Below are 14016 nucleotides of genomic sequence, written 5' to 3' on the forward strand. Positions count from 1 at the left end.
TGAAGAGTTGTGTGTGCTGAAATAGAGTGTTTCAGCTATGTGTGTCTTGTTCTTGTAGGGTTCAAGAACATTAGGTTTTATAAGCTCATCTACATGGCAAGGACTCCTTCCACCGCTGTCGGCTCCTCTATGTCACCACCAACCACAAACCCTTAGGCTTTGTTTGTTTCTGGTTGTTCACTGTATACGAAGAAAGAAAGGCACAGATTATGTTTGTTTCTTTCCACTGATTTCCATGTATTTGTGAGCGAAGAAAGGTGCTGAAACAACATTTTTTCATCTTCACTGGTGCCCAAAGATTTGTCAAGAAAGCCACATAGATTGTGTGAATTAACCATATTACCCTTGATGTTATAAAATTATTTAATAATATTAATTAATTATAATAATAAATATAATTATTTATAACAAAGGATAATTTATATAATAATAGTATTAAATATAAAAAATAATAATATTATCTAATATATAAATAATTTTAAATACATTTATATTTTTTTAAATTAAATATTTGATCAATAATATTTTAATATATATATATATATATATATATATATATATATATATTATAATAATAATAATAAATTGTAAACAATAATAATAAATATAAATATAAATTAAAAATCCTCTCAACCATCGTATCACTCACAAATTTCAATAAACTTTCTTCATAAATCTACTATAACATACTTTAATCAAAACTGTACCGACCAGGTCACCGGGTGTGATGACGTGTCCAACAAGTGACGGCGTGGGGCGTGCTCAGCAGGACACGTGGACAAGTGAAAGAGGGATGGTTCAGAGGTGTACATAGTCGCCGTTTGCGGAAGTGAAGTTCTGTAGGGCATATGATCGCCGTTTGAGGAAGTGGCGTTCTGCGGTGCACATAGTCGGTTGTCGCCGGATTCCTGTGTCATCGACGTGTTGAATAATGGTTGGTCAGGTGGTCTAACATCGCCGAAAGGAGCAAGTTCAGGCGTGCAAGTTTAGTAAGATGGTTGTTGCGTCAGCATGGGATGTGAAGGTCGAGTGGGTTGAAGGGGACAGCTTGCCCATCAGCGACAGGATTCCCAGAGCGGACATTCGTCGATGGCAAGGTCTCCTCAATCAGAGCATGCATGGCGTAGCGGTAAGGAAGGTGCCACTAGCGACAAGCGATATCACAGAGAAGGTACACTTTGCTACACCCGATACTCGCCTCGTCAGGTGGTGTTCTAGAGCATATTGCGTGCTATCTTCTTCCTTGAGTAGAGGACTTAGCCGCGCGATTGGTTACTACACAAAAATAACGCTCAAGTTACCTCAACCCAGATGACGACACGTGTAGGGTTGGATGCTACCTGTTACTCCAGCCCAGATGATAGCACGTGTAGGGTTCGATGCAACAGAGAAATGATGCTCGGGTTATCCTAGCTCAGATGATGACACGTGTAGGGCTGGGTACTACCTGCGACCCCAGCCCAGATGGTGACACGTGCAGGGCTGGATGCGAGCCACGCGTCCAAAGCGTAACTGCCTGGAGAGAGAAAAAACCTAGCTATAAAGGTAAACTTAACAGAATTTGCAGAGGTACGTTTTTCATTACAGCTCATTGCTAGGGTTGTGTGCACTTTAGTACGATTCCGCAGAGTATATTTTCTCTCAGTTTTTTGGTGTTCTTGTCACTGACTTGAGCGTCGGAGCGCCACCGGCCGCAGAGGCGCCACCTTGTGTTTTCCAGGTTCTCAGAGAGGCTATTTGAGGTGTGGACTTGAAGGGCACATGGTGTCAAGCTGGTGAGGAGGATCGTGACGAGGCAACGCTCTCGCGCTAGGTCAACCGGCAGGATCATCTGGCGCCCACCGTGGGGGCCGTATAAAAGGTGATTCCCAACCACAATTCGAGTTTGCTGAAGTTTCAGTGTTTTCTGTCCAACCGCTTGCTGTCGCAGTTGGTTTTAGAAGTTCTCACCGTTCATTTGGAGTTTCTTTGAGTTGCTGAGTTTGCTGGGAAAGGATGAGGACAACACGATCTAGTTCAGTCGCACCGTCAACAGATGAGGATGCAGTGTCTATGACGCAGGTCATGGATATGATGAGGACGCTGCAGGAGAATGTGGCTGCATCACGTTCTGAACAGGAAAGAATGCACGAGGCGCTGGTGGCCTCGCAAGCTAGGAATGAGGAGCTCAACAGGGTCAACGAAGAGCTGCGTAAAGCTCTTCAAGAACGGGAGGAGCGTGCGGTCAGGGACAGATCTGCACCCCCAGCCCTACTGCGCAGCTTTCCCATGCCATTTTCTCAAGAGATCATGGACTCGGTGGTCCTGGCCAATACGGTGGCGGTTAAGGCGTCTTTCACCGGTGTGGAGGACCCTGAGGCTCATCTCATGGCGTTTCACACCCAGATGATGCTCTCGGGGGTCGGACGCGGTCTACTGTAAGGTGTTCATGAGCACTCTTAGTGGAACAGCGCTGGACTGGTTCGTCAGTTTACCTACTGGCCACATTACCACATTTCAACAGTTTTCCAAGATACTTGTTGAGCAGTATATAGTGAACAAGGCACCGCCGTTGGTGTCTTACGACCTGTTCGACGTGAGGCAGTACCAAGGGGAGTCCCTGAAGGATTTCCTGAACAGATTCGGAGCTCAGATAGTCCGCTTGCCAGGTAAAGACGAGGAAATGTTTGTACATGCCTTCAAGAAGGGAGTGTTGCCCGGACCCTTTAGTGAATCGCTTATCAGGAGTCACCCCGCCACGTTTGCTGAAATTCGGTGACGTGCCGTGGCTCACATCGCCGCTGAAAGCGAAGTCTCCGAGAAAAGGGGAAACGTGGCCCCAGCTAAGCCGCGCGCCCAGACAAGGGTCCAGCCGCAGAGGGTAATGGAGGCAGCGGCGGGGAAGAGGGACCAAAGGATGTGTCATCCTTATGACCCTAAGAAGAATAAGGGGAAGGGGTCGGGCAGCCCAGAGAGACTAATCGCCCGCCAAGGTATGAGTTCGTGATGGGGTTGGCCGATCTGATCGCCATCCCGAATATTGCTGCCAGGCTCAAGGTGCCTGAGAAGACAACGGAAAAGGTTTTGGGTCCAAAACCAGACACGTGGTGTGAGTTCCACAAGAGCTTTGGCCACTCTATCAACTCGTGTTTTGCTTTGGGATACCAGCTCGCCGAGTTGGTCAAGTGTGGATTCTTGAAAGATTACTTGCTGGAAAAGCAAGCGGGACAATCAACAGGTCCCCAACCAGCGGGCAATGAAGGACAGCAGCACGAGGTGCCCATTCACGGTGAGATCCACACCATAGCTGGTGGATTCTCAGGTGGAGGGTGTACTGCATCGCAGCGGAAGAAATACGCAAGGTCGGTGATGTCGGTGGAAGTTTTTGAGGATCACTCACCCGACGTGGACATCACATTCACCAAAGGAGATTTTAGGGACGTTGTGCCTCACGACAACGACCCTATTGTGATCTCGCTTGTCACGGCGGGAAGGACTGTCCACCGGGTGCTGGTCGACCAAGGAAGCTCGACAGATGTGATGTTTTGGCCGACTTTTGAAAAGTTATAACTATCCCCCGATCAACTAAGTGGGGGCTGCTTGTACGGTTTCGCCGGCAATCAAGTGGAGGTCAGGGGGTATATTGAGTTAAGGACGACGTTCACAGATGGTTTGGCCTCACGAACAGAGAAGATCAGGTATCTTGTCGTAAACGCTCTATTGGCATACAACATACTGTTGGGAAGGCCAACGCCCAACAGGACAGGAGCTGTGCCTTCAACAAGGCACATGAAGGTCAAACTACCGTCTATGGAAGGTTTGATCATCACCATCTGTTCTGACCAAAAGGAGGCGAAGAAGTGCTATGAAAACAGCCTCAAGAACAAGAGATTTGTATGCCACGTAACCACAACGCCGCCCCCTGGTGTGGAGCCCGCACAGGATAACCGGCGAGTTGCGGATACGGTGTTGGAGGTGGCCACCGAGGGCGATGTGCCGATGGAGGATATCGAGGCGAGGTCTGAGAGCGCCGCCCGGGTGGAGAGAGAGAGAGAGAAACTGCTCGGAGACCGCCAGGGAAGCAGGTATCGCGAGGGCGCTGATCACCAGCGAAAAGAAGCCTTAGCCAGTGGAGGAATGGCTTGAGAAGAAGATCAACGACAAGACGTTTAAACTGGGGAGAACCTTAGACAGCGAGACACAAGACCAAATCGCCAAGGTGATAAGTAGACACCTGGATGCATTTGCGTGGTCCGCTTCAGACATGTCGGGGATCGACCCCGATTTCTTGTGCCATCGCTTAGCAATGGATCCCCAAGTCAGGCCCATCCGCTAGAGAAGGAGAAAGTTCAACGAGGAAAAAAGGCAGGTGATCAAGGACGAAACGCAGAAACTCCTTGCAGCAGGCCACATCAGGGAGATCCAATATCCAGAATGGCTCGCCAATGTCGTTCTGGTCAAGAAGAGTAGCGGAAAATGGCGGATGTGTGTTGACTTCACAGATCTGAATAAGGCCTGTCCAAAGGATTCTTATCCTTTGCCGAGTATAGACGCCCTGGTAGACAGTGCATCAGAGTGCAAGTTACTCAGTTTTCTGGATGTCTTCTCAGGATACAACCAAATCAAAATGCACCCCATGGATGAAGAAAAGACTGCCTTCATGACGGAAAGGTCATGCTATTGCTACAAGGTGATGCCCTTCGGGCTTAAGAACGCAAAGGCCACGTACCAAAGGCTAATGGACAAGGTGCTTGCACCTATGCTCGGGAGGAATGTGCAGGCATATGTTGACGACATGGTCGTGACATCCCTGGAAAAGAGCGGGCACGTCGCCGATCTAGAAGAGTTGTTCGTTACGATAGCCAGGTACAAGCTGAAACTGAATCCTGAGAAGTGTATTTTCGGCGTAGAGACAGGGAAATTTCTGGGATTTCTCTTGTCGGAGAGGGGAATCGAGGCCAACCCCGACAAATGTGCCGCCATTTTGGTGATGAGGAGCCCTGCCACTGTGAAGGAGGTGCAGCAGCTCACGGGACGGATGGCCGCCTTGTCCCGATTCGTATCAGCCAGTGGAGAGAAGGGTCACCCATACTTCCAGTGCTTGAAGAGGAATAACAGGTTTGTCTGGACGAAGGAGTGTGAAGAAGCCTTCATAAAGCTCAAAGAATACTTTGCCACAAGCAGCAACGCCACTCAGGCTGTATTTTGCCACAACTGAGAGGGCAATAAGCGCGGTGCTCGTCCAGGATCAAGATCAGGTCCAGAAACCCATCTATTTTGTTAGCAAGGTGCTGCAAGGCCCAGAAGTGAGGTATCAAGCCTTAGAAGAGGCGGCACTCTCGGTTGTATTTTCAGCGAGGAGGCTGCGCCATTACTTCCAAAGCTTTACGGTGTTGGTAATGACTGACTTACACATTCAGAAGGTTTTGAAGAAACCGGATGTAGTTGGGAGGATGGTGATGTGGGCGGTGGAACTGTCGAAATTCGACATCAAGTATGAGCCCCGGGGACCGATCAAGGGGCAAATCTTCGCCGATTTTGTGGTCGAGCTGTCTTCCAGAACAGCGCAAAACGCCAAGGATGACTTTCGTTGGGTGCTCTCGGTGGATGGGTCGTCTAACCAGCTTGGCAGCGGGGTTGGAGTTATTTTGGAGGGACCCAACGGGGTGTTGATAGAGCAATCACAGAGGTTCACTTTTAAAGCAAGCAACAATCAAGCAGAGTATAATGCTTTGATCATCAGTATTCTGTTGGCAAAGGAGATGGGGGCAAAGGTGCTGATGGCCAAAAGTGATTTGTTGTTGGTCACTGGGCAGGTAACTGGTGAGTTCCAAGCCAAAGATCCGCATATGACAGCCTACCTGGAGTACGTGCAAGAGTTAAGGAGATCCTTTGTTTTGTTTGAAGTGGTGCACGTGCCAAGAGAGTAGAATGCCCGAGCTGACTTGCTAGCCAAACTCGCCAGTACGGGCAAGGGGGGCAGACAGAGGACCGTTATTCAAGAAAATTTAAAGACCCCTCGGGCTTTTGTCGAAGATCATCAGTCCTTCACGTTTGCAGACCGATGGAAAGGACGGCAAGGAGCCATAGATCTCTAACACAGGAGACCTTGAGGACGCCGAGGGTCAGAGCGCGCCTAGCGGAAGAGGTAAAAACGATGCAAGTTTGCGCTATCCACGAACCAGATACGTGGATAACGTCATACCAGCGCTACTTTGCAGAAGGCGTGCTCCTAATGGACTCAACAGAGGCCAGAAAGATAAAGAAGAGCTCCAGCAAGTTTACCCTCATCGACGGCGAGCTGTACAGGTTCGGATTTACACACCCTCTTCTTATATGCGTACACGGAGAGAAGTGCACGAGAATTATGGCCGAGCTCCATGAAGGTATTTGTGGGAGCCACATTGGAGGTCGAGCTCTGGCGACAAGGACTGTCCGTGCAGGTTATTACTGGCCCACAATGAGGGAAGATTGCAAGAGATATGCCCAGCGTTGCAAGCAATGCCAGCAGCACGCCGATTGGCACAAGGCGCCCCCAGAAGAGTTAAAGTCAATCTACAGCCCCTGGCCGTTCCACGCGTGGGGAATCGACATTCTGGGGCCCTTCCCGTTGGCGATCAGGCAAATGAAGTATTTGGTTGTGGCGATCGAATACTTCACGAAATGGATTGAGGCAGAACCAGTAGCCCAGATCACCGCGCACAAAATCCAGAGTTTCGTGTGGAAGAATATTGTGTGTCGTTTTGGTGTACCCAAGCGTTTAGTATCAGACAATGGGACTCAGTTCGCAAGTCACCTGTTGAAGAAGTTGTGCGAGGACATCGGGACACAACAGGTGTTTACTTTCGTGGAACACCCGCAAACGAATGGGCAAGTGGAGTCCGCTAATCGGGTTCTGCTGAGAGGCTTGAAGAGGAGGTTGGAAAAGGCCAAGGGGTCTTGGGCTGAGGAAGTTCCCCGCATAGTGTGGGCGTATCATACCACTGAGCAATCGGGAACCCATGAAACCCCGTTTTGCTTAGTGTATGGATGCGATGCGATGATTCCAGTCGAAATCCAGGAAAGCTCGCCGAGATTCCAGAACTTCGTGGCGGAAGACTCGAACGAAGAAAGGAGAATGAACTTGGATTTGCTGGACGAGGTCAGGGAGGAAGCACGGGTGAAGGCCGAGGCAGTAAAGAGAAGAGTTGAGCGTAAGTACAACTCCAAGATAAAGCCGAGGCAGTTCAGAGATGGCGACCCGGTGATGAGGAAGGCCCACCAGTACGAGATGGAGAACAAATTGTCACCCAAGTGGACAGGACCGTTCAGAATAACCGAAGCACTCGGGAACGGCGCCTACCGCTTGGAGACGCTGGAAGGAGGGGCGATTCCTCGTACTTGGAACGCCACCCATCTCAAGTTTTACTACAGTTAAGGCATTGTAAGTAGCAATTAACTCGGACAGTTTAAGATGTATCAGTTAAACAATTTTTCAAGGGGGCACTCTTTTCTCCCTAGGGAGGGTTTTTAATGAGGCCACCCAGTAAAGAAGGTTTCGAAGTTTATCGAAGTTTCCTAGTTATTAAGTTTTCATGCTGTTTGTTTTTCAAGCTTGTGGGGAGAGACTTTATTGCCCTTGTGTAGTTTTAAACAATGGTAAATCCAAATCGCATGCATCCAATACAAAATTTTCGAAACATGAAGTTTTAAACCCTCATCGCCACCCGGCGATCGGAGGTGCAAGTTTAAGTTTTAAGTCCTCATCGCCACACGGCGATCGGAGGCACAAAAATAAAGTTTTTTAAGTCCTCACCGCCACCCGGCGATCGAAGGCACAGGTATTAAATTTTCTGACCGCCACCAGGCGAGAAAAAGATTTAAAAGACCTCCTCGCCTTGAGCGAGCGTAGGCGAGAAAAGATCAAAGACCTCCTCGCCTTGAGCGAGTGTAGGCGAGAAAAGATTAAAGTCCTCTTTGCCCTGAGCGAGCACAGGCAAGAGCAGATCACAAGACCTCTCTGCGTGAGCAAATTGAGGCAAGTTGAAAGCCCTCAGTGCATCCAGGGGAGGAGGAGATGTAACCCATGGGCAAGTTGAGGCATAAGGAAAAGTCCTTCTCACCCTCGAGTGAGTTCAGGCAAGATGAAACTGAAAGGTCAGGGGTGTTAATAATCTTAAGTATGGGAAAGGAGGGTTGGAGAAGAACTCTTCTCCCCTTGAGTGAGACACCAATATTGACCTAGTAAGACCAGATAAATTAGAAGTCAAAGGGTGGTTGGGGGAGGTTCGCAGAGGGCACCCCACCACCTAAATCATTGTTCTAAAACTCAGGGAGGTAGAGAAGGATCCGAAAGGCGGCTCTACCCCCAGATGAGGGAACAATGATTTAAGCTATCCCAGGTTAAGAACTCGGGGAAGGTAGAGGGAGAACCGAAAGGCAGCTCTCCTTCCAGACGAGCAAAGAGGAAGTCATAAGGCGATCCCGCAGGGGACATTTCCAGTCAAGGGAAAATGGCATCGCCGAAAGCCCATGGCTGGGAGTTGAGATAGAAAGAGCATTACACGGCGAGAGCCAGATCAACGAAGTTTTGGGTGATAATGTGGAAATACGCTTGCCCTTTGGCAGATCGGGCGAATGAGATTGCAGATACTAAGATTGACCTACGCCCTCATCGCCAAGTAAGTGACCTTGCGTTAAACGTTATTGTTACAGACTAACCGTTTGTTTAAGTTAAGTTGATTTCCAGATAATTAAGCGTCAGTTCGTGCTAAGTTAATTGGCTTGGGTAGAAACCAACCAGTTATCAGACGATCGCACAACAGATAAAGTTAAAGCCACGTATATTCACGCATGTCAAAACAGTTTGAGTAGAATGAAAATTATTACATATATCAAAGTTAAATACAAGAGGTTTCAGGGTGATAAAGTTGAAGTGGCAGATGGGAGCAGTTAAGTTGGAGGCATAATCTTGCCATCAACCACTTCGTTGTACACTGAAAACTCAGAGAGGTCGAGATCGGGGAATTTGCAAGCAAACTGCTCCAAAGCTGCTCCAAAGCCGGAAGTAAGAACTTGGGCAGCCTCAAGCTGAAGCTCGTCGATCTTTGTCTTGAACCCTTTGTTCTCTTCACGAACCCGGGTGATTTCAAGTTGAAGCTCGTCAACCTTTTGCTCGAACCTACTGTTCTCCTCCCGGGCAAGCTCGGTAGCTGTCTCACTCAGATCTTTGGCTGCCTTATCCCGATCCTGCTCCACCTTGCCCAAAAGAGTTTCCCGCTCGGTCGACCTTTTTTCCAGTCTGGACATTTGATCTGCGTCGGAACTTCGGGCCTCCTCCAACTCTGCGATTCGCTTCCTCATAGGAACGATTCTGTTCTCCAGCTCGACGGCATCCTAAAGATTGTCGTGCAGCTTCTTGCGCAATTCTTTCTTGTCCTTGCGCAAGCTTTGGAGCTCTTCGTTGAGAGCGTTCTCGACCCGTGAGAACTCTAGGCCCTGCATCATCATGTCGCACTTGACTTTCTCGGCCTCGGCTCTCGCGGTGCTTGCCACCTCCAGATGGATGCGGCAATCGAGCTCAAGTTTCTCCAAGGAGCCCTTCAGCCCTTCGGCGACGATTTGAGGGAGGCATTCGTCGGCCATGGTGTGTAGGCGCATGTTGAAAGTTCTCAAGGCTTCTTGGAGGGAAGCTGGGAGGCCCGGTGTTGCAGGAGGAGGTGGGGGTTGGTGCTCACCACCACCCTCGCAAGGTTGGATGGCAAGGGGAGCCTCGAGGCGTGGTGGTGAGGCTGGTAGTTCTATTGCTTCCTGGGATGAAGCTTGTGTATCGACAAGCTGTTCAGGCGCAACTTCAACAGCTGAGGTGTTGGAGGCGAGAACGTCCCCAACGGACTCGAAGGGCGTGGAGGCGCTGGGGGGATTCTCGGCGTAGTTAGGAGCGGCGACCTCAGCTGCCGATAGCTCAGTTGCAATTCCTCTTTTCCTCTTGCATATCAGCCCGTCCTCGGTACTCTCATCGACTTCATCCTCTGAAACAACCCTGGGGGCCTTCCTCTTAGCCCTTTTGGGTTGTAATTTCTTCCGCTCGGGGGCGGGAAGAGCAGCGGCGTTGGATGGGCCCACCGGCGGAGACTCGCCTCGGGCGGCGACGGCTTCGGCGACTGAGTTTGGAACGGTTTGAGAGCCCGCCGCAAGTTTGTGGAGTTTGGCTATGGAGCGCAGCTCAACCATCCTGTCTTTTCCTAGCATCATATCTGCACAAAGAGGTCAACAATTACAAACCAGTGCAGAGATTCAACAGGCGATGAGGCATAGGAAAACAAACAGTGTAAGTCAATGCATGGAATAAGTTAAAACTATGCGCCAACCAGAACAGTGGCTCCTAAGTAAAAACAAGGTTAGGCGAATTCGACCCAAGGATAGGACTTAAAGACGAACCTATGTGGGCATCCAGTTGACCTTCGTGGAACTCAAAGGTGATGGAGGAGGTGGCCAAGGTCACGTTGGAGGAGGCAACTCCCTTCCAGAACTTGCATAAGTCCTTGTCAAGCTCCCCCCATCTTCTCCAACCCCCTAGCCCTCCTGAAGCTGGTCTCCTTCTTTCCCTTGTTCACCCAGTACAAGGGGAAACCGTCGAGGAGGGTGGGGTCTTGAGTGTTGCAGCACACGCGTACGAACTTCCCTTTCCAGTCCTTATAGGATTGCTGGAAGATGGAGAGGATGGACCTCCCAGCAACCCCATTAAGGCTTACCCATAGGCGATCACCCGGGTTTTTAGCCTCGAACAAGTAGAGAAAAACGTCCACTGAAGCCGGATGCCCCAAGTGCGCGCAGATTATTTGATACGCCCTAACGAACGCCCAGCCATTGGGATGAAGCTGGGCGGGGGCTATGTCAAGCTCCGTCAGAAGCTCCCTCTCGAAGCGAGTGAAGGGAAAGCGAAGCTTGACTTTCTTGAACATGGTGGCATAGATAAAACAGAAGGGTCCGCCGTCGCTCCCCTGGTTGTCAGCACAAATGGGTTCCCCGCGAGGGCAAGGACGAACGGACACCTTGTCGTCGTGCTCTATTCTGAAAGAAAGGTGAACGGGATCACCTTTCTTAAGGCGGAGGACATCAACATCGGTGTTGATGGAGGAGGTCTCACCCAGCAAAGCGGAAGAGGCCCAGGGGTACAGTTGCTTGTAGTTTGGAAGGGGTCTCGCAACCGCACTGGTGTGAGGTGGGTGTGGCTGTGATTGGTTCGGTCGAGAAGACGAGGGCCTCACGACCTGGCTCGAAGGGACGTTAGGATCCCTTGGGGGGTCGCGGGAGGAGGAAGGGTTGGCCCTACGAGTTTTCGCCGGAGGGTTTTGAGGAGATGGAGGAGGGTTTGGTGTAACTTTGGAGCGAGCCATCGGAAGAGCTGCAAAGAAAATGGAAAGGGAAGAAATGAGAGTTTGCAAGCAGAGGGACCCAACAGAGAAAAAGAAGGCAGAGAGGACAAGGGGGGTTCGCAGAGAAAGATCCATAAACCCTAAGCGCAGGAAAAAGCGAAGCAAGAAAAACATCCCACAACGTATGCTTCAGACAGTTAATGGATGATGCAAACCGATTAAAATGCAACTAATATCAGTGGGAGTGATAAAAAAGTTACCTTTTGATGATCAGAAGAGCGTTCAGAAAGATGGTGATTAAGGAGACGAAGCGTTCGCTGGAGTATTTTCTCTAGAGTATTCAGGGAGTTTGGAGCGAAGAAGAAGATAATGAAACAGTGAAGTGGCGCGAAGGTTTTAAGAATTTCGAACGTTGCGAGAAGCGCAAACGGCAATGAGTAATAGCCGTTGATGCGTCCACGCGTCGCGCGATCGAAGGGGTTGGTGAAATGTCAAATCAGTAAACAGTATGAGCGCCAACACGCAGTGCCACGTAGGTCGCCGAAATTTCAACTCTTTAGTCTTTTCGCTGATCAAGTCGCAGCTCAAGACTAGGGGGCTTGTGTACCGACCAGGTCACCGGGTGTGATGACGTGTCCAGCAAGTAACGGCGTGGGGCGTGCTCAGCAGGACACGTGGACAAGAGAAAGAGGGATGGTTCAGAGGTGTACATAGTCGCCGTTTGCGGAAGTGGAGTTCTGTAGGGCACATGATCGCTGTTTGAGGAAGTGGCGTTCTGCGGTGCACATAGTCGGTTGTCGCCGGATTCCTGTGTCATCGACGTGTTGAATAATGGTTGGTCAGGTGGTCTGACATCGCCGAAAGAAGCAAGTTCAGGCGTGCAAGTTTAGTAAGATGGTTGTTGCATCAGCATGGGATGTGAAGGTCGAGTGGGTTGAAGGGGACAACTTGCCCATTAGCGACAGGATTCCCAAAGCGGACATTCGTCGATGGCAAGGTCTCCTCAATCAGAGCATGCATGGCGTAGCGGTAAGGAAGGTGCCACTAGCGACAAGCGATATCACAGAGATGGTACACTTTGCTACACCCGATACTCGCCTTGTCAGGTGGTGTTCTAGAGCATATTGCGTGCTAGCTTGTTCCTTGAGTAGAGGACTTAGCCGCGCAACTGGTTACTACACAGAAATAACGCTCAAGTTACCTCAACCCAGATGACGACACGTGTAGGGTTGGATGCTACCTGTTACTCCAGCCCAGATGATAGCACGTGTAGGGTTGGATGCAACAGAGAAATGACGCTCGGGTTATCCTAGCTCAGATGATGACACGTGTAGGGCTGGGTACTACCTGCGACCCCAGCCCAGATGGTGACACGTGCAGGGCTGGATGCGAGCCACGCGTCCAAAGCGTAACTGCCTGGAGAGAGAAAAAACCTAGCTATAAAGGTAAACTTAACAGAATTTGCAGAGGTACGTTTTTCATTACGGCTCATTGCTAGGGTTGTGTGCACTTTAGTACGGTTCCACAGAGTATATTTTCTCTCAGTTTTTTGGTGTTCTTGTCACTGACTTGAGCGTCGGAGCGCCACCGGCCGCAGAGGCGCCACCTTGTGTTTTCCAGGTTCTCAGAGAGGCTATTTGAGGTGTGGACTTGAAGGGCACGTGGTGTCAAGCTGGTGAGGAGGATCGTGACGAGGCAACGCTCTCGCGCTAGGTCAACCGGCAGGATCAAAAACAACCTCACTTTCCTCACACTTTCCCTTTAAATCATCTCAAATCCACTCTCTAATCCAAACAAAGCATTAGTCTTCTCTACTTTTGCGATTTCAAACAAGAACTTACCAACTCACGAAACTGACAACTTGAAATAGGGCCTGAGAGAAAATGAGGAAAATGAAGAAGACCAGACCAAAATAAGAGAGTGAGAGGGAGGAAACAACAACAAAAATGGAGAAAACTTTTTTTTTTAATTATAATTATATGTTTAAAATATAATTATCATATTATATATTTTTTACATGCATAATTAATTGAAAAAAAAAATTTGGCCCCTAATTTAGTGACAAATATTAGAAATTTCATTTAACAATAAAAAAAAGTCACTTTAAAATAAAAAAAAAATTGGTGACAAATATAACAATTTCATTTAGCAATAAAAAAGTCACTGCAAAATAAACAAATTCGGTTGCTTCAACAATATTATTTGTTGTAAATATTGCATGCAGTTTCTAAACTGTTATATATAATCTTAAAAACCTATTTCTCAAACATTTTCTGCACGCGTGTTTGGGTTTAAGAAGTAAAGGAAAAATATTTTGTAGAATAAATAATTTTGTTGTCATAAATAAAATGATATTTTTAATAATAAAAAAATGTATTGTTCATCCTTTAACTTATGGCATTCACATATTTCGCATTTTATTATTAATATTATAATATTTAGTCAGAGATTTTTCATTAAGTATCCTTTTATAAAATTTCATATGATTTAAAATAATTTAATACTTTATTTATTAGTTTAACTTTAACATGTAATATAATTTTAAAATATAAATAAATATTAATTAAAATTTAACATGTGATATTTACTCTTTTTTATATTTTTTTTCCGACTGAAACTCTTTGTTATTTGTTACTATTAATTATTATTTTCAGCAAAGCAAAAGATTATATAAATAGGG

General features: G+C 48.2%; 2 protein-coding genes across 2 annotated transcripts; both read left to right on the top strand.

Moving 5' to 3' along the window:
• Window positions 1–2985: 2985 nt before the first annotated feature.
• LOC137833962 (uncharacterized) lies at window positions 2986–3549 on the top strand. Its single transcript, XM_068642033.1, has one exon. The coding sequence runs from the start codon at window positions 2986–2988 to the stop codon at window positions 3547–3549; it is 564 nt and encodes a 187-aa protein (XP_068498134.1).
• A 1829-nt stretch (window positions 3550–5378) lies between these two features.
• LOC137833963 (uncharacterized) lies at window positions 5379–5909 on the top strand. Its single transcript, XM_068642034.1, has one exon. It carries the CDS (start codon window positions 5379–5381, stop codon window positions 5907–5909), a length of 531 nt encoding a protein of 176 aa, XP_068498135.1.
• The last annotated feature ends 8107 nt before the right edge of the window (window positions 5910–14016 follow it).

The sequence above is a fragment of the Phaseolus vulgaris genome, chromosome 5, assembly GCF_000499845.2.
Source record: "Phaseolus vulgaris cultivar G19833 chromosome 5, P. vulgaris v2.0, whole genome shotgun sequence".
Lineage (NCBI taxonomy): Eukaryota > Viridiplantae > Streptophyta > Magnoliopsida > Fabales > Fabaceae > Phaseolus > Phaseolus vulgaris.